Source organism: Halichoerus grypus, chromosome 1, assembly GCF_964656455.1.
Source record: "Halichoerus grypus chromosome 1, mHalGry1.hap1.1, whole genome shotgun sequence".
Classification (NCBI taxonomy): Eukaryota; Metazoa; Chordata; class Mammalia; order Carnivora; family Phocidae; genus Halichoerus; species Halichoerus grypus.
In genome coordinates this window covers 13,769,606-13,792,677 of record NC_135712.1, presented here as the reverse complement: position 1 = coordinate 13,792,677, position 23,072 = coordinate 13,769,606, and the positions used below count along the sequence as shown (strand labels likewise).

At 43.5% G+C, this 23,072-nt stretch overlaps 1 protein-coding gene across 1 annotated transcript in view; it reads right to left on the bottom strand.

Moving 5' to 3' along the window:
• Window positions 1-23,072, bottom strand: part of LOC118521862 (uncharacterized) — a 62,355-nt gene that overhangs the window by 11,445 nt on the left and 27,838 nt on the right. Inside the window, exon 2 of the mRNA XM_078053577.1 lies at window positions 12,689-12,757. Coding sequence (XP_077909703.1) covers window positions 12,689-12,736 — 48 coding nt within the window. The 5' untranslated portion in view covers window positions 12,737-12,757. The remainder of the gene's footprint in view (window positions 1-12,688; window positions 12,758-23,072) is intronic.

The window sequence follows — 23,072 nt, the reverse complement described above, 5'->3', positions numbered from 1 at the left end:
AACATGGGGCTCAAATTCACAACCTCAAAATCAAGAGTCGAATGCTCTACCGACTGAGCCAGTCAGGCGCCCCTTCTTCGGTCTTAATTGGACTCAAACAATCTATACATATGTAACATAATCAAAATAGTATATACCATTCCTTTCCTTCCCTTGCTAAATGCACTTCCCTCTTTTTCCCCAAAGGGCATGTTACTAAGAGATGCTTGAGTATCATATTTTCTAAGAAACCTACCAGTTCTAATTGTTGGCTCAGAACAGGGATCCCTTATTCAAGAAACAATTCAAGACATTAGTCCATGGTTAGTTGTTTTCAGCCACGGACAAATTAAAATTGTTTGCTCTACACCTGACTTAACTTCGCATTCATCAATACATCCTATTCGAAAACCCCATCTTTAAAACTCCTTACAATTTCCATTGTGACTTTGGAGACGAGGAAGGCCTGGGAAAGAGAGTTGGCTTTGTACTAGATTTGTTGGTTTTGTAGCAGAAGATTCTAGAAAGGGCTGATACTTTTGAAGTAATTAAGTAGAAAAGTGACAAATGTTCCTCTTTTTGTTCTCATCATGAAAACACGTGTAGGCCAAGACGAGAAAATTCTGGTCCTGAAATGATAATCTGTTACAACATTAACTACATTCAGAATTTGTACTAATCCTCAATTTTTTTCCCCTGAGTGCGGGTTGACAGTTCGGTAGAGATACTTCAAAGAAGACCTAGTGAGTGGGGGTGGGGAGGAAACAATGTTTATGTCTAGCAGCACCTGGGAGAATGTGTAACATCTGTCATTTGGATCTCAGTTCACAACTCTCCCACTGGCATCTGCAAATGTAATAGAGGGAGATAATCATTTCCCTTTTTATTCTTATCTGTTTGGATTGTCTCTCCTATTAAACCCGCTCCAGTATTATTACCACTATTCAGAGAAATGAATGGTCCTTCCAAATACGTGCTATAAAATAAACCCCTCAATGTGGGGTCGCACAGATTTAGAAAAGAAAGGCTTAATTGAGTGACTTTTATTTTTATAATCATTAGGGAAAACAAACAAAACTTCCAGCATCCCCAACCACTGGCTTTTTTTAAACAGCTCATGCTGGAGGTCCTGGGTGGCTCAGTCAGCTAAGCGTCGGACTCTTGATTTCCGCTCAGGTCATGATCTCAGGGTCGTGAGATCGAGCCCCGCGTCAGGCTCCACGCTGGGTGGGGAGCCTGCTTTAGATTCTCTCTCTTCCTTTCCCTCTGCCTCTGCCCCTCCCCCCTCCCTCTTTAAAAAACAATAATAAATTAGAGAGAGAGAGATAGCTCATATCAACTCTTGAGTTGATTCTAGGGCTGGGTTCTGTGGGATCCTGACATCTAACCCAGGTAAACACATTTTGGTCCGGGTCTTGGCCAGAAGACTGGAGTCTTCTGATGGGCTGGTGGAATATGTTTCATCAGATACTTGTCACAGAGGTTGCAAGCTCGCTCAGGTTTGATACTCCATGGAAGAGGCAGTTCATTTGTTGAACAGGTATTGCAGAAAGTTCCTCTGCAGTTCTTACACACATTTTTTTGTTAGGTGTGTTTTTTTTTAAGCTCTATGCCCAATGTGGGACTTGAACTCACAACCCTGAGATCAAGCATTGCATACTCTACCAACTCAACCAGCCAGGTGCCCCTTAGGTGTGTATTTTTAATAAATGTGCGTGAAGTGGGGGGGCTCTTTTCAATTTACATGTCTTGAAGAAAATCTTTGATTTGATGAGGACAATCTCTCCATCAAAGATTGCTACTGTTAGGGTGGATGGGTGGCTTAGTTGGTTGAGCATCCGACTCTTGATTTTGGCTCAGGTCATGATCTCAGGGTCGTGGGATGGAGCCCTGCGTCAGGCTCCGCGCTGAGCGCGGAGGCTGCTTGTCCCAGACATGTAATAGAAAAAAATAATAAAATAAATAAATAATTAATTAAAAAAAAAAAAAAAAGGATTGCTACTATCTTAGGTTGGCCTGGCTCACTAAAATACACTGACTTGGGACACAGAAAGGAGACAGAGAGGAGCCAAGTGTCACAGATCCTGTTCCAGGGGAGGCAGGAGCTGAGCCAGCAGGAAGTGCCCTTGGGATCAAGAGCACCTGGGAAGGGAAGGGCCAGATGGGGCAGAGGCAGAAGTCTCGCTACAATCTCGCTACAGTCCAGTCTCAATGAAGACCTCAGGCAACCCTGTGGGGAGCTCAGAGCTGAGCTGGTCCATCAGGACAAGTGGGCTCACTGGATGCTGGCTGCCCTGAGAAAGGGCTGGGTCTGTGAGTGAGGCAGCTATCTTGAGTGAGACCAGTTTCCAAAGAAGGCTGATGGCTGAGAGCTGTCAGGGGACAACCTTCCCAGCAGCTGCGGGGAAAGAATTTTCCAGTACTGATGGGGAAGTCAAGATCTACATGACCTTCTGCTCCCTGGGGAAGCCCACTTACCACTCAGTGAAAGGCAGCACCTGCCTGGCCTGGAGAGGGTCCCAGGAAATGTCTGTCTTTCTGGACTTGCTGCTTTTCTACACTGGACTTCCATGATCTTAGCTCTCAAATGAGGGCTTATTTCAAGGTTGAAAGTGGCAGCCCTCCCACTCAATCAGGCCCATACATCTGGTTTGTTTTGGCCCTCAGTATTTTAAAATTTTGAGGTTTCATTGCCAATATTCATAAAATTGGGATTTCCCCCAAATTCCAGATTTCTGGTTTTTTTTCTGGAAAAAGCAGAAGATCCAAAAAAGAAAGAAAGAGAAAAGAAAAAGCAGAAGATCTGGCCACAGTCAGCCTGAATCCCTTCAAGGTACAGTCATTGGACATGTCACAAGCCCGCCAGCGTGCAGAGACCCCCACCAGGCCTCCAGCCCCTGTGTGCATCTATTTGGACAACTGCTAGATTTTGAATAATATTCAATTATTTGAACATGGCTTCTAAATTAACTGTCTTTTGTTTTTAATGTCAACAAATCAGATAACTTTTTATTAAACCCCAAATAAATCAATCTCTCAATTACACATACTTTGCTATGCACTGAACATGAACTTATCTATTTTTATTTTTATTTTTATTTTATTTTAACCCTAGTCGTGAATATGAATTTTAAAATGAGAAGAGCAGTGCCTAGGTGGCCCCATTGTTTAAGCATTGGCCTCTTGGTTTCGACTCAGGTCATAATCTCATGGGTCCTGGGATCGAGCCCCGCATCAGGCTCCAAGCCCAGCAGGGAATCTGCTTGAAGATTCTCTCCCTCTGCCCCTCCCCTCCTACTCATGTGCATGTGTGCACACTGTCTCTCTCTAAAATAAATAAATCTTTATAAATAAATAAATACATAAATAAATAAAATGAGAAGAAAAGAATTCAAGCCCGGTACAACATCCCACATCCAGGAGAATCACCAAGTAATTGGTGTTCCTGGATATGGGTAACACTCATTCTTAAAGAAACCAACGGTGGTGACATTGTGACATGTTATACAAGTAATTACACATTTGTAACAGATGGAGCTCCTTTATATAAACCAAGCATAAGAAATGTCATTTAAAAACATTACTCCTTCAGTGGGATGACTGGGTGGCACAGTTGTTTGGGCATTGGACTCCTGGTTTCAGCTCAGGATATGATCTCAGGATCGTGGGATCGCCCTGTGACAGGCTCTGTGCTCAGTGGGGAGTCTGCTGGAGATTCTCTCCCTCTCCCTCTGCCCCTCCCCTCCCACCCCTGCACACACTCTCTCTCTCTAAAAATAAATAAATGAATCTTAAAAAAAAATAATAAAATTACTCCTTCACTAAAGAGCACTGTATTTGCAAACCCAAGCTACTTAAGTGATAAGTAGGAGTTTTGATGTATCCCTGGGTAATTTCTGCTGAAATGTATCTTATTCCAAATATTGGAGTCATTCTGATTTAGGCACATGATCTACCATTGGTGCAAAGCCTTCAGCATTATTTGTCTTCACGGTGAGGAGGCTTACTATTAAAATGGTATCCCTAGTAGAGGTTAGTACTTGTAAAAGATACTCTTAGTGTCCTTCACTCTTTTGTCCTTATTGATGGAACACAGATTTTACTCAGGTGGAACAGGTCCAACCCTGGCATATCCCCAGGGGGTGGATCATGATTGAGCTGAGCGTGTCAAGGATATCTATCACATTCCATTTTGATGGGTATTTACATTTCCAGCTTCCCTTGCAGCTAATCTGTGGGGGTACTTCTGAAAAAGATAATTTGTTTCTTGATAAAAAGGGACAAGTGCAAGAAGGGGGCTTATTGGTGCCACTCTTTCCCTTTCTTCCAGAGTCATCTTGAAAACATGAGGTAACAGTTAAAGGAATGAAAAGACAGGTGAAATGAAAAATATAGTCGGGGGCACCTGGGTGGTTCAGTTGATTAAGTTTCTGCGTTCGGCTCAGGTCATGATCCCAGGGTCCTGGGATGGAGCCCCAAGTTGGGCTCCCTGCTCAGTGAGGAGTCTGCTTCTTCCTCTCCCTCTGCCCCTCCCTACCACTCATTTTCTCTCTCTCTCTCTTGCTTGTGCTCTCTCTCTCACTCGCTCTCTCTCTTTCTCAAATAAATAAAATCTTAAAAAAAAAAAAAAAGAAAGAAAAATATAGTCTGGATCCTGGATAATATGGTTGATACTTGAGCCATCCCTGGAAATGCCTACTTCTAGCCTTTTTGCTGAGACAGATTGTATTACCTAAATTGGTTTTAGTTAGATTTTCTATTATGAGCAGCTAAGAACATTCCTTTTTTTTAAATTTAAGATTATTTATTATGGCACTAAATTCGTATCTCTCAATAGTTACCCTGAATGTAAATGGGCTAAATGCCCCAATCAAAAGACACAGGGTATCAGATTGGATAAAAAAACAAGACCCATCGATACGCTGCCTGCAAGAGACTCATTTTAGACCCAAAGACACCCCCAGATTAAAAGTGAGGGGGTGGAGAACCATTTACCATGCTAATGGACATCAAAAGAAAGCTGGAGTGGCAATCCCTATATCAGACAAATTAGATTTTAAACCAAAGACTATAATAAGAGATGAGGAAGGACACTATATCCTACTTAAAGGGTCTGTCCAACAAAAAGATCTAACAACTGTAAATATCTATGCCCCTAACATGGGAGCAGCCAATTATATAAGCCAATTAATAACAAAATCAAAGAAACACATCAACAACAATACAATAATAGTAGGGGACTTTAACACCCCCCTCACTGAAATGGATAGATCATCTAAGCAAAAGATCAACAAGGAAATAAAGGCTTTAAATGACACACTGGACCAAATGGACTTCACAGATATCTTCAGAACATTTCATCCCAAAGCAACAAAATACACATTCTTCTCTAGTGCCCAGGGAACATTCTCCAGAATAGATCACATCCTAGATCACAAATCAGGTCTCAACCGGTACCAAAAGATTGGGATCATTCCCTGCATATTTTCGGACCACAATGCTTTGAAACTAGAACTCAATCACAAGAGGAAAGTCGGAAAGAACTCAAATACATGGAGGCTAAAGAGCATCCTACTAAAGAATGAATGGGTCAACCAGGAAATTAAAGAAGAATTTTAAAAATTCAGGGAAACAAATGAAAATGAAAACACAACTGTTCAGAATCTTTGGGATGCAGCAAAGGCGTCCTAAGAGGAAAGTATATAGCAATACAAGCCTTTCTCAAGAAACAAGAAAGGTCTCAAATACACAACCTAACCCTACACCTAAAGGAACTGGAGAAAGAACAGCAAATAAAGCCTAAACCCAGCAGGAGAAGAGAAATAATAAAGATCAGAGCAGAAATCAGTGAAATAGAAACCAAAAGAACAGTAGAACAGATCAACAAAACTAGGAGCTGGTTCTTTGAAAGAATTAATAAGATTGATAAACCCTTGGCCAGACTTACCAAAAAGAAAAGAGAAATGACCCAAATAAATAAAATCATGAATGAAAGAGGAGAGATCACAACCAACACCAAAGAAATACAAACAATCATAAGAGCATATTATGAGCAACTATATGCCAGAAAATTAGATAATCTGGAAGAAATGGATGCTTTCCTAGAGATGTATCAGCTACCAAAACTGAAACAGGAAGAAATAGAGAACATGAACAGACCCATAACCACTAAGGAAATTGAAGCAGTAATCAAAAATCTCCCAAATAACAAGAGCCCAGGGCCAGATGGCTTCCCAGGGGAATTCTACCAAACATTTAAAGAAGAATTAATACCTATTCTTCTGAAACTGTTCCAAAAAATAGAAATGGAAGGAAAACTTCCAAACTCGTTTTATGAGGCCAGCATTACCTTGATCCCAAAATCAGACAAAGACCCCATCAAAAAGGAGAATTACAGACCAATATGCCTGATGAACATGGATGCAAAACTTCTCACCAAAATACTAGCCAATAGGATCCAACAGTACATTAAAAGGATTATTTACCATGACCAAGTGGGATTTATTTCTGGGCTGCAAGATGGGTTCAACATCCGCAAATCAATCAATGTGATACAATACATTAATAAAAGAAAGAACAAGAACCATATGATCCTCTCAATAGATGCAGAAAAAGCATTTGACAAAGTACAGCATCCTTTCTTGATTAAAACTCTTCAGACTGTAGGGATAGAGCGTACATACCTCAATATCATAAAAGCCATCTATGAAAAACCCACAGTGAATATCATTCTCAATGGGGAAAAACTGAGAACTTTTCCCCTAAGGTCAGGAACACAGCAGGGATGTCCACTATCACCACTGCTATTCAACATAGTACTAGAAGTCCTAGCCACGGCAATCAGACAACAAAAAGAAATAAAAGGCATCTGAATCGGCAAAGAAGTCAAACTCTCACTCTTTGCAGATGATATGACACTTTATGTGGAAAACCCAAAAGACTCCACCCCAAAACTGCTAGAACTCATACAGGAATTCAGTAAAGTGGCAGGATATAAAATCAATGCACAGAAATCAGTTGCATTTCTATACACCAACAACAAGACAGAAGAAAGAGAAATTAAGGAGTCGATCCCATTTACAATTGCACCCAAAAGCATAAGATATCTAGGAATAAATCTAACCAAAGAGGCAAAGGATCTGTACTCAGAAAACTATAAAATACTCATGAAAGAAATTGAGGAAGACACAAAGAAATGGAAAAACGTTCCATGTTCATGGATTGGAAGAACAAATATTGTGAAGATGTCAATGCTACCTAGAGCAACCCATACATTTAATGCAATCCCTATCAAAATACCAATAACTTTTTTCAAAGAAATGGAACAAATAATCCTAAAATTTGTATGGAACCAGAAAAGACCCCAAATAGCCAGAGGAATGCTGAAAAAGAAAAGCAAAGCTGGCGGCATCACAATTCCGGACTTCCAGCTCTATTACAAAGCTGTCATCATCAAGACAGTATGGTACTGGCACAAAAACAGACACATAGATCAATGGAACAGAATCGAGAACCCAGAAATGGACCCTCAACTCTATGGTCAACTAATCTTCGACAAAGCAGGAAAGAGTGTCCAGTGGAAAAAAGACAGTCTCTTCAACAAATGGTGCTGGGAAAATTGGACAGCCACATGCAGAAGAATGAAACTGGACCATTTCCTTACACCACACACAAAAATAGACTCAAAATGAATGAAAGACCTAAATGTGAGACAGGAATCCATCAAAATCCTAGAGGAGAACACAGGCAGCAGCCTCTTCAACCTCAGCAGCAGCAACTTCTTCCTAGAAACATCGCCAAAGGCAAGGGAAGCAAGGGCAAAAATGAACTATTGGGACTTCATCAAGATAAAAAGTTTTTGCACAGCAAAGGAAACAGTTGACAAAACCAAAGGACAACCGACAGAATGGGAGAAGATATTTGCAAATGACATATCAGATAAAGGGCCAGTATCCAAAATCTTTAAAGAGCTTATCAAACTCAACACCCAAAGAACAAATAATCAATCAAGAAATGGGCAGAAGATACGAACAGACATCTTTCCAAAGAAGACATCCAAATGGCCAACAGAGACATGAAAAAGTGCTCAACATCACTCGGCATCAGGGAAATCCAAATCAAAACCTCAATGAAATATCACCTCACACCAGTCAGAATGGCTAAAATTAACAAGTCAGGAAACAACAAATGTTGGCGAGGATGCGGAGAAAGGGGAACCCTCTTACACTGTTGGTGGGAATGCAAGCTGGTGCAGCTACTCTGGAAAACGGTATGGAGCTTCCTCAAAGAGTTGAAAATAGAGCTACCCTATGACCCAGCAATTGCACTACTGGGTATTGACCCCAAAGATACAAATGCAGTGATCCGAAGGGGCACCTGCACCCCAATGTTTATAGCAGCAATGTCCACAACAGCCAAACTATGGAAAGAGCCAAGATGTCCATCGACAGATGAATGGATAAAGAAGATGTGGTGTATATATAAAATGAAATATTATGGAGCCATCAAAAAATGAAATCTTGCCATTTGCAATGACGTTGTAGAACTACAGGGTATTATGCTAAGTGAAATAAGTCAATCAGAGAAAGACAAGTATCATATGATCTCACTGATATGAGGAATTCTTAATCTCAGGAAACAACAGAGTTGCTGGAGTGGTGGGGGTGGGAGGGATGGGGTGGCTGGATGATAGACATTGGAGAGGGTATGTGCTACGGTGAGCGCGTGAATTGTGAAAGACTGATGAATCACAGACCTGTACCTCTGAAACAAATAATACATTATATGCTAAAAAAAAAAAAAGAAGAAGAAGATAGTAGGAAGGGAAAAATGAAGGGAGGGAAATCAGAGGGGAAGACGAACCATGAGAGACTATGGACTCTGAGAAACAACCTGAGGGTTTGAGAGGGGAGGGGGTGGGGGGATGGGTTAGCCTGGTGATGGGTATTAAGGAGGGCACGTTCTGCATGGAGCACTGGGTGTTATACGCAAACAATGAATCATGGAACACTACATCAAAAACTAATGATGTAATGTATGGTGACTAACATACCATAATAAAATAAAATTTTTTTAAAAGATTAATTATTTATTTATTTATTTATTTATTTGAGAGAGAGTGAGCGAGAAAGAGCACAAGCAGGGGGAGGGATAGAGGGAGAAGCAGGCTCCCCGCTGATGAGGGCAGGACTCGATCCCAGGACCCTGGGATCATGACTGGAGTCGAAGGCAGTCGCTTAACCAACTGACCACCCAGGCACCCCAAGAACATTCCTAACTGATGAAGAGTTCTGGAGGGCAAAATGCATTTAATAAAACAAGAAATAAGATATTTTCCTATAATTTGGGAAAAGGCCTTGCCCATATTGACAATAATCCCTCAATAGAGCTGTCTGCTTGAACTTTATTAAGTGCATCTTTTCAACCCAGATCCTATTTAGCACACACTTCCTAGTTTCTCTGAAGTATACTTGCATCTGAGAACTTAATGTTTATCTAAGTAGCAAGTCCTTCCACTTACTTTAACTTAACTGCTGGACCCTGCGCTATTCCAGAATTTCTTGTAATGTGGTAGAGCCGAGGGCACAGTCCATGAGCCAGAGCCTGGACCAAGATTCCACCATTTGTTATTTCTGATAATCCGTTCCTCCCTTCCTTTCTTCACCTCTCCTTTAACTCCAGCATCAGTTTCTAGCACCCCCAAACCTGCTTCCCTGAAGGTCACCAAGGCCATTCTAGTAAAATCTGAGGGTCTTACTCCATTCCTCTCCATGTGGGCACCTACCTTCAGTGCTTTCTGTGGGGTTGACCAAAGTCCAACCTCGCTCCTAGACTCCTTTCCCAAAGCCTTGCTCCTTCAGAGAACGAATCCATGCTTAGGGCTTTGGGCAGCCCTTCTTCCTTGGAGGGGTGAAAAAGTAGCACCTGGGGCAGATGCCTGGGTCCCAGGCCATCCTTGACCTTTCCCTGGCTGGGAGACCTTGCATGCATCATTGAACTTCTCTTCGTTTTAGCTGATTAACCTATGGAACAGCTGCTGTATGTATCCACAAGAGGCATGTTTTGGGGTGCTCGCCCAGGCCACAGCCCCTCCTTGGAGACCTGCTCCTACCGATGGCCTAGGCAACCATACATGTGCTATATAACCCTACATGGACAGATGGAGAACGCCCAAGGAGAGCCGATACACTTGCTGGTCAGTGACCAAATGTATTCTCTCCTTCTCAGAAAGCTGAACAAAGAGAGCCAGAGAGTGTATTCTAAAAGGTGATGATACCAGGCTGGGGCAGTCATCTTTCCCACAGAGCGCAGTGATGAGTCACCAGACAATAGCAACCTGCTGAGGAAAACCAGAGAGCCATGTAGACAGACAAATACCGGGGCTGGAGACCATTTCTCTCTCCAGGGCACTAGAAGGACTGAGTCTCCTTTTATCTCCTGATGGCTTCCAGATTCCCCTGAGGCTCAGCTGTTCTTTGCTTCTACGAGGTGTCCTCAGCTCCTTCTAGCCTACCCCTTTCCTTTATACAAAATCATTTGTCTATCGGATCCTTTTAGCTAAAAAGCCTTGATCAGCAGCATAGAGTCTCACATGAGAGTGATGAAAATAAGTAGCTAGAGTAGAACCAACTCATTTCAATGCAACAAAAGATCTGCCTCCTTCATGAAACCACTTTGATGTTCCAACCGCCCCCAGGAGTCCATAAAGTACTTTTTGAGCATTCACCATGGGTTCAGCCTTGAAGGTCTGATCAGCTTTGGGAAAGTGCAGGAAGGGAGGTGAGTCTAGCCAAAGACCCTGAAGCAGAGGTAAGCAAAGTATGGGAGGAGGGAGGGGTCAAGGAACAAAACCGAGAAGAGGTAGTTACCTAGAGTTGTCATTTTTTGTCTGCGTGACACATCTTCTTCTCCTTCCTCTAGCATAAGGAACCCTCTTTCTTAAAGAGAACCCATTCTCTGCAATTGGACAAGAGCCCGTCCTTCCTTCCAGGACCATCACATGGGTTGGCACATGACCCTCCCCAGTGCATTCCAATCTCTCCGTCACTGAATTAACTGAAGGGTGGGCTCATCCGATATGATCATAGCCTTTGGCCAATCCAAATCTCCCCTTCAGTTGTGCTATGGAAGCCTTGGGAGAATGACATTCTCTAGAGATCACAAGCCACAAAGAGAGCTGTTTGGGGATGGTCCTGGCCTCCATGTGGAGAGATCTAGACCAGAATGTGCTCTCAAGCAAAGCGAGGATCACAGATAAAGATGGAGCAAGGAAGAGATCTAGATGGTATCATTTTGACTCCTGAATCCAGCTATACCTCAAGCCATTCACACCCTTTTATTGCTTTATTGCTCAGCTTAAGCAATATTGCTCAGTTATAAGGTAACAGTATGTCTTTTTTCCTTACAGTGGTTTGAGTTGAGTTTACATTACTTGCCACAGAAGCCTTGACAAGAATGGAAGGTAGAGGAGAAAGGTGGCAGCAGTTTTGGGTGGATGAGTGGTCTTCGAGGGCTCTGCAAGCCAGGCATGGAAGTTTGCCTTGTTAGGAAAAGCAAGTCCTTTCCAGTTGTTGGTGAGAGAAGCTATTGTCATCTTCAGTTCTGATTCTTCCCTCCGTGAGCTGAGGGGCACCACACCGATCCTTCCCTTTAACGGTAAGAGAGGCTAACCCCAACATTTCACTTCAAACCATTGATTTTAGAAGTTTAGACAAAAGAGGCTGTTAGTCCTGGAAAGCGCTGCTTTAATTATGGCCGCAGGGTGTTCCCTTCCTGCTTCTGACTCTCTTCTGTGCTTGCCTCCCTGAATGCCAGACGTGAACTCGAGGATGCAGCGGTGGCCAGAGCAGGGCTGGCGTGCCAGCCTCCTTTCTTCTTTCTTAAGATCTATTTATTTATTTTGGAGAGAGAATGCACATGCAAGTTGGGGGGTGGTGTGCAGAGGAAGAGAATCTCAAGCAGACTCCCCGCTGAGCATGGAGCCCAGGGGGCTTGATCTCAGGACCCTGAGATCATGACCTGAGCCGAAATCAAGAGTCGGGCGCTCAACGGACTGAGCCACCCAGGTGCTATCTCAACAGCACAGTTCGGTGTAACTGACTGCCCTCCCAGCCTCGAACACTTGCTGAAGTATATGGCACTTCCCATGATTAAAAGCGCAAAGGGAACCAAGGAAACCGAAAACATTGCTCCTGTGATTGATAAACCTGGGTTGGAGAAAGGATCTTCTGTCTGTGGGTAGAAGATAAAGGGTAAAAAGGAAGGCAGAAAGAGGAGAAGGGGAGGGACAAGAAGGCAAGCAGCAGAGATGGGGGGGGGGGGAGAGTACCAGCACAGGCAGAAAGAGGAGAGAGGAAAATGCAGGAAGCATCAGGAACATTGAGGCCAAGACCCAGCTCCTCCTGGGCACCCCTCCCCCCCCTCCCCCGGCCCCGCGCCTCCCCCGGGGCATTCACAGGCAGGACCAGCTACACATTTGTGGGGCTGAATGTAAAACCGAAATACAGAGCCCTTGTTCGACACTTACTAAGAATCTCAAGACAGTAACAGCAGAGCATTAAACCAAATGTGGGGACCCGGGCGGCTGTGCAGGTTGCCCCCCGATGAAGCTGGCCCAGCCTGTATAGGAAGATAAAGGAAATCGGGATTTTCAACGAGTGTTCTGTAAGCTTCCGATGTTGCAGGAACAAACGCTTCCTTCATCTCCTACCTGGGAAGCAGGGCGCACGCCCCATTCTGGAAGATTCACCCGGCACATGAACACCTCCAAGAAGCCCTGCTGAAAAAGAAATGTGTGTAACTCCATTTAAACAAGCATTGCTCAGAGTGCCTGGCTGGCTCAATGGAGCATGTGACTCTTGATCTCAGGGTTGTGAGTTCGAGCCCCACGTTGGTATAGAGATTACTTAAAAAGAAAATCTTTAAACTTCTTTTTTTTTTTTTTTAAGACTTTCTTTATTTATTTGACAGAGAGACAGAGAGGGAACACAAGCAGAGGGAGTGGGAGAGGAAGAAGCAGGCTTCCCACTGAGCAGGGAGCCCGATGCGGGGCTCCATCCCAGGACCCTGGGATCATAACCTGAGCCAAAGGCAGATGCTTAACCAACTGAGCCACCCAGGCGTCCCCAAAATAAAATCTTTAGAAGAAAAAACAAGCGTTGCTCGAATTTGATTGACCACAGAAGCATTTTTCCTCCTAATTTTCCATATTAACATCCCACAGAAACCATTTTGCAAAATGCTTGAAGTAGTCAGTGATCCTGATGTTCCTGGAGCCAGAGGGGGCTTTGGCAGTCACCCATAGGAGCTTGGTGGATTTGGTGCTCAAGAATCTGTTCCACGTGGCCAGGCCAGGGACAGCAATGGCTTTGTGCCAGATTTGGGGCCCAAGGGGGGTGGAGGGGGAGGATCAGAGTAGCCCTCAAATTTTACCATGGCTGCAAAACCTGTGGGAGGTTCTCCAAGATGAGAGACATCAATTCCTCTCCCCTCACCCTCAGGGGTAAAAAAGCCTTTGCTTTAATTTAAACATACTCAGAATGTTACCTCTTCACTAATGTCTCACCTCCTCACAAATTTTTCAAAAGGAGCTCTGATAGCATATGTGGGACAGGACTCCTTGGTTATGGTGAATAAACACAATGTTTATAGAAACCTTGCAATCTCAGATAACTGTATCCAAAGTGCATCATTGTATTTGGGGAGAATTTATGCCCAGAACAATGGGTTCTGGTTCCTGATAAAGATTAGTTAACTTTCAATGTTGTTGAGAAGAACAAGGTTTAATGCAGAAGACAACCCTGGTAGTCTTTTCTCTTGTCCATCTGCATGCAGTAGGGTAAAGTGAGGGATTGAGAAACTCAAGGTTCGATCTCCTTTCTGTCCCTCACTATCTTTGTTGCACTGGACAAGTCACTAAATTCTCCCCTCTGTGCCTTTGTTTTCCCATCTGTGAACTGGGGATAACAGTAGTAAAGATTCTTCTAGCAACACAATAATGCATGAGAAAGCCCTCTAAAAATCGAACTGCTGCAAGCTTTACTTAACCACCTCTAACTTCCCAATTATAATATGTAGAGAGCCAAATTTCCACAGTGAGGCATGGACAGATGATTTGAAAATCAAAAAGAAAATTAAATGGTTTAAAAAAACACTTTCCGAGGATTCCCCTCATTGGTCGTTTTGCTTGGGGGTTCAAACCATCACCAAATGCTATGGAATATGCTTACTTTGGAGATTGCTGAAGTCACTTTGTGTGAGTCCTTTTGGAACCTATCAACTGGTCCCTAACTGGCAATCAGTCCAGCGGGGACTCTCAGAGTGCGTTGGTGACGCCTGCTGGCGAGGGGTGGCATGACAAGTGTGTTCTACAAAGACAAAGGGAGGTGGTCTGGGACCCCGAAGTGGGGATTCTGGGAAAGCTGGGCTGGAAAGGAATCTTCTAACCCAGATCCTTGATGCCCAAAGTGTGGCCCTTGGACCAGGAACATTGGCATCACTGGGAGCTTGTTGGAAATGTAGAATCAGACTGCATTTTTATGAGCTCCTCCAGGTGATCATATGTGCATTAGAGTGCAAGAAACATACTCTGGAAGATTTCATGACTACGGGTCAAAGGGCAATTCTAGAAGTAGAAAGCTACTTTAATTTCTTTAAGCTTGGTGCTACTGCTGTACTGGGTCAAGCCCTTTGCCACACCAGTGAGTAAACGGAGGCCTTCCCCGCCCCCCACCACCCTGCTTTTCTTAATTCCATTTTTATCATTATTTCCTCCTTATTCTCTTGAAGGCTTTTTTCCTTCTACGGGATCATTTTTACAATTTTATAATAAAATGAGCCAGGGAAACAGGATTCCCATGGCAGAAAATTTGTTTTAATGTCTTATTTTCTGAATTCCTGTCTTAGAGTTCCTTGATGGTAAGCAAGAGAAATGAATTCTGGGGAATGTAAACAATAAATAAATAAGTACGTGGGGCGCCTGGATGCTCAGTCGTTAAGCGTCTGCCTTCGGCTCAGGTCATGATCTCAGGGTCCTGGGATGGAGCCCCGTGTCGGGCTCCCTGCTCAGCGGGAAGCCTGCTTCTCCCTCTCCCACTCCCCCTGCTTGTGTTCCCTCTCTCACTGTGTCTCTCTCTCTGTCAAAATAAATAAATAAAATCTTTAAAAATAAATAAATAAATAAAAATAAAAATAAATAAGTACGTAAGTAAATAATACCATTCATTGGATGGATATGGTGGTAGCTTAGAGAACAAAGAACAAGCCGAACAAGGAGGTCTTAGGAAGGACAGGAAGCAGGGCACTCCAGCGGCTGGCATTTCCAGGCAACCTTTGGCCAATCAATGACCCCCCTGTGCCAAATGTTTTCTGTGTCATTGATCAGTATGCAAATTCTTGGGACAGAGAGTCTGCCTGGCCTAGCTTGGTCCATGCTTGGCCCTTGGAGAAGGGCGGGGCATCTTGATTTCAGGACCCGTCAAAAGAGTATCTGATGAGTGACTGTGGGTTCAGCTGCTGTCACAGTCAGCATCCATTCTGACCGCTTGGGTGTGGGGATATCCCTGCCATTCCAGTTGCTATACACTTTGACTATCAGCCCTGGAAGGGGTGCATCCCCAAAAGAAATCTGAGGTGTTTTAGCTGAAAAAGAAGGGGTGGATCCTAGGCAGGCAGACCCAATAGATGTTCTCTACATACATCTGCATTGTGAAACAGACAGGCACCAAGGTACTGACTGGAGAGGATACAGGGAATGCATTTACTCTCAAACCCATAGACTTCTTATTCAAGGACCAATCTGTTTTGTAACCATTGATGCACACGGTTGGAGTGTTCAGCAAAATCTTGATGATTTTTGGTTCTTTTTTTTTTTAATAAAGCTTTTATTTTATTTGTCAGAGAGAGAGAGAGCACACACAAGCAGGGGGAGCGGCAGGCAGAGGGAGAAGCAGGCTCCCCACTGTGCAGGGAGCCCGATGTGGGACTCGATCCCAGGACCCTGGGATCATGACCTGAGCCGAAGGCAGATGCTTAACCGACTGAGCCACCCAGGTGCCCCTGATGTTTGGTTCTTCAAGGCAAATCTACTTTCTACCACATCATCAGATTAAAACAGAAATTACACAGTCGGAAGGGGCCTCCACCCTGCCAAGACTTGCGGCATCGGCCTCCCTTCTGACGTTCTAGCGTATTCACGGGAAATGTTATACAGATGGTGAGGGTCTGTCTTTTCTCTTTTTCAAATAAAAAAGAATAAGAAAAGATGGTGTAGCTATGAAAAACCCACTGTGTCACAGAGCCACGTCACATTTCTCTGGGAAAACATCGTGGGGAGTAAACGGCTGCAGTCCCACGGCAACATTCAACTGAACGATGCTCTGAGCTGAAACATGTTCCCTGGTCAGAAATTCGTGCCTACAAAGGGATACATCCACCGAGTTACTCACCGTTAATTACGGATAATAAAGTCAGCCCACAGCCAGGGGAAATGAGTCTCAATCATGTAGCTTTATTGCCCCCTGGGAATTTTGCAAAGGACTGACCAACGTCCTCGCAGAGTGAAATGAATGAGCCCGTGTATCACAGAGAGGACTCAGGGGCATGCCAGCCACCTTACAAAGTTTCTAACCTGCAAGAAAGCGTTTTCTTTTTTTAGAGAGTTATTTATTTATTTGAGAGAGAGAGAGTGTGCAAGCAGGGGGAGGGCAGAGGGAGAGGGAGAGAGAGAATCTCAAGCAGACTCCCTGCTGAGCCCAGAGCCTGACACAGGGCTCAATGTCACGACCTTGAGATCATGACTCTGAGATCATGACCCAAAGCCAAAATCAAGAGTTGGATGCTTAACTGGCTGAGCCACGCAGGCGTCCCGGAAAAAAACATTTTCTTTTCTGTTCTGAGCACTGATCACACTCTACATATAGCTGCTAATAATAATAATAATAATACAGCATTAGGGAAACAATGATGGTAGCCCCACACGCACTTCCCATAGGCCTATCTCTATAAGCAGTGTGTTATATTCATTATGTCTATGTGAAGTCTTATTTCTCTGCTTCAAAACTGTTTCATGAGATAAGATAATCTATTTTTGTGTTGTTGGGGAGACTTGGCATCTATGGCCCAAGTAACTAGTATATGCACGTTTCTTTGAATCCTCCTGTTTCATCTTGAAAATCCAAGTGATTTTTGCATTCCATGCCATAGTCTATCCCTGCATATTTTTAAAAGAGTCTATTTTTTTATTTGAGAGAGAGAGAGTGGGAAAGCGTATGAGCAGGGGGAGGGGCAGAGGGAGAGAGAGAAGCAGACTCCCCACTGAGCAGGAGCCCCATGTGGGGCTTGATCCCAGGACCCCAGGATCATGACCTGAGCTGAAGGCAGACGCTTAATGGACTGAGCCACCCAGGCGCCCCATCCTCGCATATTTTAAAAAGAAATCAATGTTTTCTCCCGGATTCTAGATGCACATTCGTTCTCTAGGAAGTGGTAGCAGGCATACATATCATGGTCACCTGACTGAGATGGCTCAGTGAGGAGCAAAGGGCTGGGGGCTCCCATCCTGGTTCTGTCGCCCTGTTCCAGGGTGGAAAAGGCCAGGAACTTAATTTCACTGCCCCTCAGTTTCCCTACTTGGACAATTAGGTGGCTGATTTCTGGTACACTCTCTAACGCAGCTCAGAAAGCCTACCATCCTGGTCCACTTTGTTGTGGACTCCAGGGGGTAGAAAAGGAAGTCAGAAAGAGTGACCAGAAAGCCACCTCTTCTTTGTGTAATACATCTGGGCCTTCTCAGAAACTTACATCGGGAAATTTCCTTTGGAAGTCCCATCTCTGGTCCCCAGTCTTTGGGGAGCAGGTCCAGAAGCTGAGTCCTAGAACTGAAAGCTGGAAGTACAAGAAAAAAGGATCTGAGAGTTTATTTTTTAAATACCAAATTCTTGATTAGGCCTCCTTCTACCCTCTGTTCTTTCTTCATCTGAACAGAGTGGCGATAGTGAGCACCCGAGCGCCCGCCACAGTCCTTGTCCCATCCTGTCTGGCACCGTCCAAGCTGCGTGCTGAGAGCATGGCTTATCAGAAGCTCAGAGGGATAAACCTAACCCAGGAGATTGGATTAAGACTGGAAAATATCTTGACAGGCTGGAATAATGGATGAAATCTAACATCTGAAATTTAATCAGGATAAATGTAAAGTCTGGCCGACAGGTTCAGAATACCAAGGGCACAAAAACAGCTGATCTCATGAAAAAGGCCTAGAATGTTCAGGTCACTACAATCTCAACCTGCACCAAAACCGTCAACAGGATGATTCCCCGCACCCCCCCCCCACCCTGCGGCTTCCCCTCACTGAAGCTAGCAACGTGTGGGCTTTGCTGAATAAAGTTCACTGAAGGGGTGCCTAGGGGGCTCAGGCAGTTAAGTTTCTGACTCTCGATCTCAGCTCAGGTCATGATCTCAGGGTCGTGAGTTCAAGCCCCGTGTTGGGCTCCATGCTGGGTATGGAGCCTACTTAAAATAAACAAATAAAGTTCACCAAAGTAAGAGCAGAAAACTCTGCACCATCCTCTGCCCTGTGTTGTTAACCACATCTGTGTCATCAGTGTGACTCAGTGATAGGCAGCAAAGCAGACGAGGCCCAGAGGGAATGACAGACTCCAGGCAGGCAAGCTGACTATACACTCATGAAAAAAATTAGAACAAGGGAAATAATGTCTTAGTATTATTATTAACGGAGTTTTGATCCCATTACGGCCCTGAAAGTTCCTGAGGATATCGGACCACAGTTTTGAGAACTACCTACCACCTTTTCACTTCTCTGGCTTCAGGCATATCATCTAAACAAAAGCAGGAAGGTGAGAAGAGTTGAGCAGGCCACACTGTCTTCTTACCCAGAAAGGAAAAGCTTCCCTAGCAGGTCTGAGCTGCCTTCCTCTTGGCTCACTGGCCAGCCCTGTCACAGGATCTCAACTAGCCGTTGTCCAATATGAAAGCAAAGACCAAAACCCAACAAAGGTGTTGTGAAGTTTGGAAGGAAACAAAGACAATCCAGAGAACAGAGTAACGAAAATTTTAAACCCATAATTACTTTCTTCGGAGAAGAGGACAATATTGGGTCCCTAAAATAAGAACAATATACTATTAAAAGTATTTTACAGCTGAAATAAAAATTCAACCAATGGGTTGAGAGATAAAATGGAGGAAATCTCCCAGAAAAAAAAAAAATACAAAGCAAGTAAACAGAAGAAATTAAAAAAAAACAATTAGGATACATACACAAGGTGTAATCAGCCAGATCAGATAAATTGCACAAAGAAGTGAGAAAACAGAAAATTACCACGGAAATAATTCAAGAAAATACTCAAGAATTTGAGCATTCCAAGAATGGTTCAGGAATTGAGAGAATTGAGTTTCCGGATTACAAGAGCCTACTACATGCCCGGCAGGAGGAAAACCTCGCAAGGTGGGTCATGATGGCATTTTCGAATCCTGCAGATAGAGCAGAGAGAGAGAGGGAGACAGGCAGAGAGACAGAGACAAATTCTGAGAGAGAGAGAAGTCATACAAAAAAAAAAAAAATTGAGAGTTAAGTTGACTATGTGTAGAATGTTGGGTTGAAAATAATTTGCCTTCAGAATTTTGAAGGGACTGCTTTATTGTCTTCTAGCTTCTGGGATTGCATCCCAATTTCTGTACATGAGCTCTCTCTCTCTCTCAAAATCTCTCTCAATCTGTCTTTCTCTCTCAATCTCTGTCTCTCTCCATATATATATATCCTATCGGTTCTTGTTGGTTCTGTTTCTCCAAATGCCACGTAATAAACTGGGCGGGCAGATTTCTATTATGACAGGGGAGCAGGGAAGACAGGTACTGGGGACTATTAGGAAAAAGAAGTACTTAAAAACTTCAGTCAGAGCAAAAACTTGTGTAAGAAAGGAAACATAGCCATGATGGGCTACTTGGCTTAGCAATGACTGTATTTTGTATAATCATAACAAGTAAACTCTGACACATTGACTTAACCCCAAACCATCATGTAACTATTGGAATGAGAAGAAAATGAGGAGCAGTAAATGTTCTCAAGGTGCTAAATGATCTTCTTGTACATTAGGACCCTGCTATAGACTGAATATTTGTGTTCCCTCCAAATTCAGATGTCAAAATCCTAACTTCCAATGTGATAGATAGTATTAGGTAAGGCCTTTGAAAGACTCTGCCCTGGGGCATCTGGGTGGCTCAGTCAGTTAAGCATCTGACTTCAGCTCAGGTCATGATCTTAGGGTCCTGGGGTCGAACCCCACGTGGAGCTCCCTGCTCAGTGGGGAGTCTGTTTCTCCCTCTGACCCTCCCCTGTGTTCATGCTCTCTCTCTCAAATAAATAAATAAAATCTTTTTTAAAAATTAAAAAAAGGAAGACCCTGCCCTCATGAATGGGATAAATGCCCTTAGAAAAGAGACCTTAGTATGTTCCCCTCGTGTGAGGTTAGAGTAAGCTGTCAGTGAACCAAAAAGCAGGTCCTCAATGGACACTGAACCTCTTGAACTTCCCAGCTTCCAGAACTGTGAGAAATAAATTTCTGTTGCTTATAAGCCACCCAGTCTGTGGTATTCTGTTACAGCAACCCTCATGGACTAAGACAGACCCAATAGACAATACACATACACTGAGAACTGGAGTATGCTAGAGCTTGAAGAATCCCTTGAAGTCCAAATCGCTTGACTGAATCACTCTGTACGATGAGAAATGGCCTCAGAGACAAGCCACAAAACGAGTCAGTGGTGGAGTTGGGATCAAAACCAGGTCTCTTGATTCCTTTCCCCAATTGCCTCCTCAAACAGGGATGCCAAGATTGTACCACTGGGGGTGGGGGCACCTTTGTCATTGTATATCATGAAAATACACAGTCTAGGGAACACCAGCCTCCAAGGAATACAACACAGTGGGCGCCTCCTGGAGTTGTGCAGTGGTCCTGTGCCCAAAGAGAGTATTCAAGCCATTTCCAGGCATAATTGTAAAAGCTCTTTTTAAAAAAATTATTTATTTATTATTTATGTATTTATTTATTTAAGTAATCTCTTTTCCCAACATGGGGCTCGAATGCACGACTCCCAAGATTAAGAGTTGCGTGTTCTTCCGACTGAGCCACCCGGGCACCCCATCAAGAGCTCATTTTTTGAGAGACTGGCCCAGGTGGGTGATGTAGGCTGTGGCTGTGGAAACACTGTTTCTCCATCTGCAGCCATGGGACTCATGTGGACTCGACCCCCAGATCCTGGCCTCAGCTTAACTCTGTATTCAGGACTTCATTCCACTAACAGAGGCTCTGAGGAGGAGTCACGTGCCCCTGAGACGGTGTGTGGCCGACGATGCCACCAAGTTCGCCGAAGCAAGGTCTCCCTGTGGCCCTCCTGCCATCCTCCTTGCGGCGACCAACTGCTTTTTTCAGACTCTTCATTCGGTGCTGTAGTGAGCTCAGGAGCTTCACTGTTGCCATGGGTTACATGAATTCCAAACTAAGGATGGAACCAAAACAGTCCCTTAAATATCAGGCCTCAAGTGGGAAGCGAAAGAAGTGCTCCAGCACCTTGGAGGAGATGAGGCGACGTCATGACAAGGGGCAGATACGGAAGAGGAATACGGCTGAGCAACCAGCTGGATGGTGGCCGCCTGGGGCTACAATTTGTTAACAGCTGCTAAAAATATTCGCTCTCTGTGGGGCTTGCAAGTCATGGCAAATTCCCAGGGAAATGAGAATGAATGTCTGAACTTCAATCTTGTGCCGTCCAATATGGTAGCCACTGGCCACACGTGGCGACTAAGCTCTTGAAATGTGGCTGGTCTGAATGGAGATGTGCTGGCAGGAGGATGGCCACAGTGGCTGGGTAGGGGAATAAAAGTCGCTCTTTCATTGCACTTATCAAAATAAACTCCCGAGGGATTAAAAAGTTAAAAGCAAAAGCCTATGTAGAAAAACTAGGTGACTTTTGGATGGCGCAGGAGTGTCTAAGAATACGGGAAACAGAAGAAATCACAAAGAGAATGACAGATTTGACTGCAAAAAAAAAAAGAAAAGCTTTAGCTTTTTGTTTTGGACAAATATTAATTTTAAAAAGGATAAGAAGGGGCGCCTGGGTGGCGCAGTTGGTTAAGCATCTGGCTCTTGGTTTCAGCTCAGGTCATGATCTCAGGGTCGTGGGATGGAGCCCTGCGTCAGGCTCTGTGCTCAGTGCAGAGCCTGCTTGAGATTCTCTCTCCCTCTCCCTGTCCCTCCCACTTGTACACTCTCTCTCTCTCAGATAAAGAAATAAATCTTAAAAAATAAAATAAAAAAGTAAAAGAAATGACCTTCAGGCCAGATAGGTACTTCTGGAAACATTTTCTCTTAAAAATATTTTTTAATTGAAATATAATTGACATATAACATTGTGTAAGTTCAAGGTACACAACCTGTGGATTTAACACATTTATTACAATATTGCATATGCAATATGATTACCACCATTAGGCATACCTAATGCCTGTATCATGTCACATAATTATTTTTTTTGTGGTGGGAATAATTAAGATCAAGTCTCTTAGCCACTTTGCAGTTTATAATATAATATTGTTTATGATCATCATGCTGTGCATTAGATCTCCAGGACTTACTTATCTACTAGTTGCAAATTTGTAAAAAGCTTCAGCTTTTATAACATTATAGGTATAAATACGATTTAAAGCCATATAAAATGGGAAATTATTTTCCATAAAGATCACATATAAAGTACAGAAAAAATTGATGATGTTCTAATACCCCAGGAATGGAATGAACAACTCCCAGAAGAAATACAGATGGCTAATAAACATTTAAGTGTCTATTCCTACAAGTAATCAAAGGAAAGCAAATTAAAACTGCCATTAAAAGTTTAAAAAGTTAAATTAAGGCAAGTTGGAAACACTGTTTATTATGATTCAAGTTAACAAACTTTTGTTTTTGATGGAAGTCATACATAGCTGATGGGAATGTAAACGGGGAAAAATTTCTAGAAAGCAACTTGCAAAATGCATCAAGGGTCTAAAAATGTTCTACTCTTTGACCTGGAAATTTCACTTCTAA